Source organism: Pavona decussata, unplaced genomic scaffold (assembly GCF_977016875.1).
Source record: "Pavona decussata unplaced genomic scaffold, jaPavDecu1.1 SCAFFOLD_377, whole genome shotgun sequence".
Lineage (NCBI taxonomy): Eukaryota > Metazoa > Cnidaria > Anthozoa > Scleractinia > Agariciidae > Pavona > Pavona decussata.
In genome coordinates this window covers 42,654-44,886 of record NW_028145752.1, presented here as the reverse complement: position 1 = coordinate 44,886, position 2,233 = coordinate 42,654, and the positions used below count along the sequence as shown (strand labels likewise).

General features: G+C 37.6%; 1 protein-coding gene across 1 annotated transcript; it reads left to right on the top strand.

The window, feature by feature from the left end:
• Positions 1-1,723, top strand: LOC146452154 (uncharacterized). Its single transcript, XM_085098155.1, has one exon. It carries the CDS (start codon positions 232-234, stop codon positions 904-906), a length of 675 nt encoding a protein of 224 aa, XP_084954281.1. The 5' UTR covers positions 1-231; the 3' UTR covers positions 907-1,723.
• Positions 1,724-2,233: the final 510 nt, after the last annotated feature.

The window sequence follows — 2,233 nt, the reverse complement described above, 5'->3', positions numbered from 1 at the left end:
TCGCTTTGTCATTTCAAACTTTTCAACGACTAATCTCTTGATACGTACTGGTGTATCTATAGGAACATTAATAATTGAACAAAGAGAGAAAGAGCGAAGTTTAGCACCCTATTTAAGTAAAAACGGTTGTATTGCTATGAGGGCTATAACAAGCAATAAGCCTAATTGACAAGGGCCTGTTCAACCATGGTAATTGGTCAGGTAAGTTGTTACCCTGTAATATGAGTACCGATGACTGTGACACCGATACAACTCATGATAAGTGGTTCCAACACTTTAGACACAAACAAACTTGTAGCGCAGAGACAGGACGGTGTACGGAACTTGTTAACGACATTCATCGACAAGATCTGCAATAATGTCGAAATCGAACCACGCCTTCAACCCCTGGACAACGAGCGATTTAATTTGAGGAGCACTGTTACAAGTTCTGAGGCAAGGTTGGACATCAAAGCGGGAGGTTTCTGGGCGAGAGGAGTTACGGCATTTTTTGATGTTAGAGTTACGCACGTCAACTCCAAATGTTACCAGAGCAAGCCAACATCGGAAGTGTTCAAAGAGCAAGAAGAAGAGAAGAAGCGCAAGTACCAGCAGCGGGTGTTAGATGTAGAAATGGCTTCGTTTACGCCTTTAGTGTTTGGAACCAATGGCGGAATGGGAAACGAGTGTCAGCGGTTCTTAAAGCATCTCGCAGATAAGATAGCTCAGAAAGACACCGAGCCTTATCATGTTGTAATCACTTGGCTCAGGACACAGATCTCGTTTGAATTCTTAAGATCGGTACATGCATGCGTCAGAGGTTCGCGAACGCCGTTTCGTAGCAAGATAGAGCAATCATTAGACTGTGAAATAAATGTCGCTATGCGGATATCTGACTCTATCGTGTCTATATGCTTTTATACTTAGGGGTTTTTATGGACACTGGTTTAGCCGTCATTAGTATAATTCGATTGTATGATCTTGATGTCTCTGCATGATGGAATTCTTTATTTTATGGAATTTTGAACTTTTATTATTATTTATATCTATTTCCTCTTCCTTTATGTATCGTTTATCTATTTTTTAGAATTTGTAAATGAATAGTGTTTTTACAATTTGCTTGCTATATGTTAATAAAGAGATTATTATTTTTTAATAATAATAATAATAATAATAATAATAATAGTAATAATAACAAAATAGTAAATATGATTATCATTTTTAGTCTGAGACACAGGGTCACCTTTTGTAAAACAGCTCCTGCACTTCCTGTAGTAACTATTTCTTTAGAAGTAGACCAGCATAATGGCGCCCCATCATAAGTCCCCTTAACTAGGTTCACAGAACACACACTTTGAGCCCTCACTAGAAGGTAAAAAAACAAAAGCTCCAAAAGAATTTTTTTAACCTCAAAGCGCATTTAGAGGTGCCCCCCTAAAAAGCCATAACATACTTATATAATTAAGACAGTTTCAGGAAACTGACAAGCTAAGATGTGAAAGGATTCCAGGTTCACTAAAAATCCTTGAGCAAGATAATTATTAATTCTTAGACCAAAGGGGAACATTATGATGATGTACATGTCAACTCTGTATTCCCCAAAAGAAACAGGCTCTTCTTTTGTTCTGTAGTGGGTGTTTGTCCTAGTCGTGAAAAAGGACCCGCAAAATAGGTCGGCCTGTACTTTGGTTAACAGAACACACACCTTGAGTCCTCACAAGAAGGTGAAAAAGGAAAAAAACTGAAGAACACTATTTTCTTTATCGCAAAGAACTTTAAGAGGTGCTAAAAAAAACCCATAAAATAAATTTAAGATACTTACATTAAACACTAAAGGCTTTTTTTCAAAGTACACTTGAAAACTCTACATATAAGTCAGATACAGTGGTGTGTACATTACACACAGTGTGTGTTCTTCATGCAGAATTGTAGTGTGTAAACCACTAAAAAAATTTTTTTTCGTTAATCTAAGTATCGTTATGGTTTTCTTGGGCACTTCTTAATGTGCTACAAGGCAAAAAGATAATTTTTTTCGAGGTTCTGTTTTTTACCTTCTTGTGAGGACTCAATATGTGTGTTCTATGGACCAACTTGTGGGGACTCTTCAGGGGTCCTCATTATGGTGGTCTATTTTCAAAGAACTACCTATTTAAGGGGACTTTTTCCGTGGGGACTCGAAAATGTCCCCATAATTTGAACAGTCCCCACTTTCCTGGTGTGTTTACATATGAATGTCCCCGTAAGTGTGCAACGG

Excerpts from the sequence above, each read along its gene's own strand:
- LOC146452154 (XM_085098155.1), top strand. The coding sequence starts at position 232 with ATGACTGTGACACCGATACAACTCATGATAAGTGGTTCCAACACTTTA.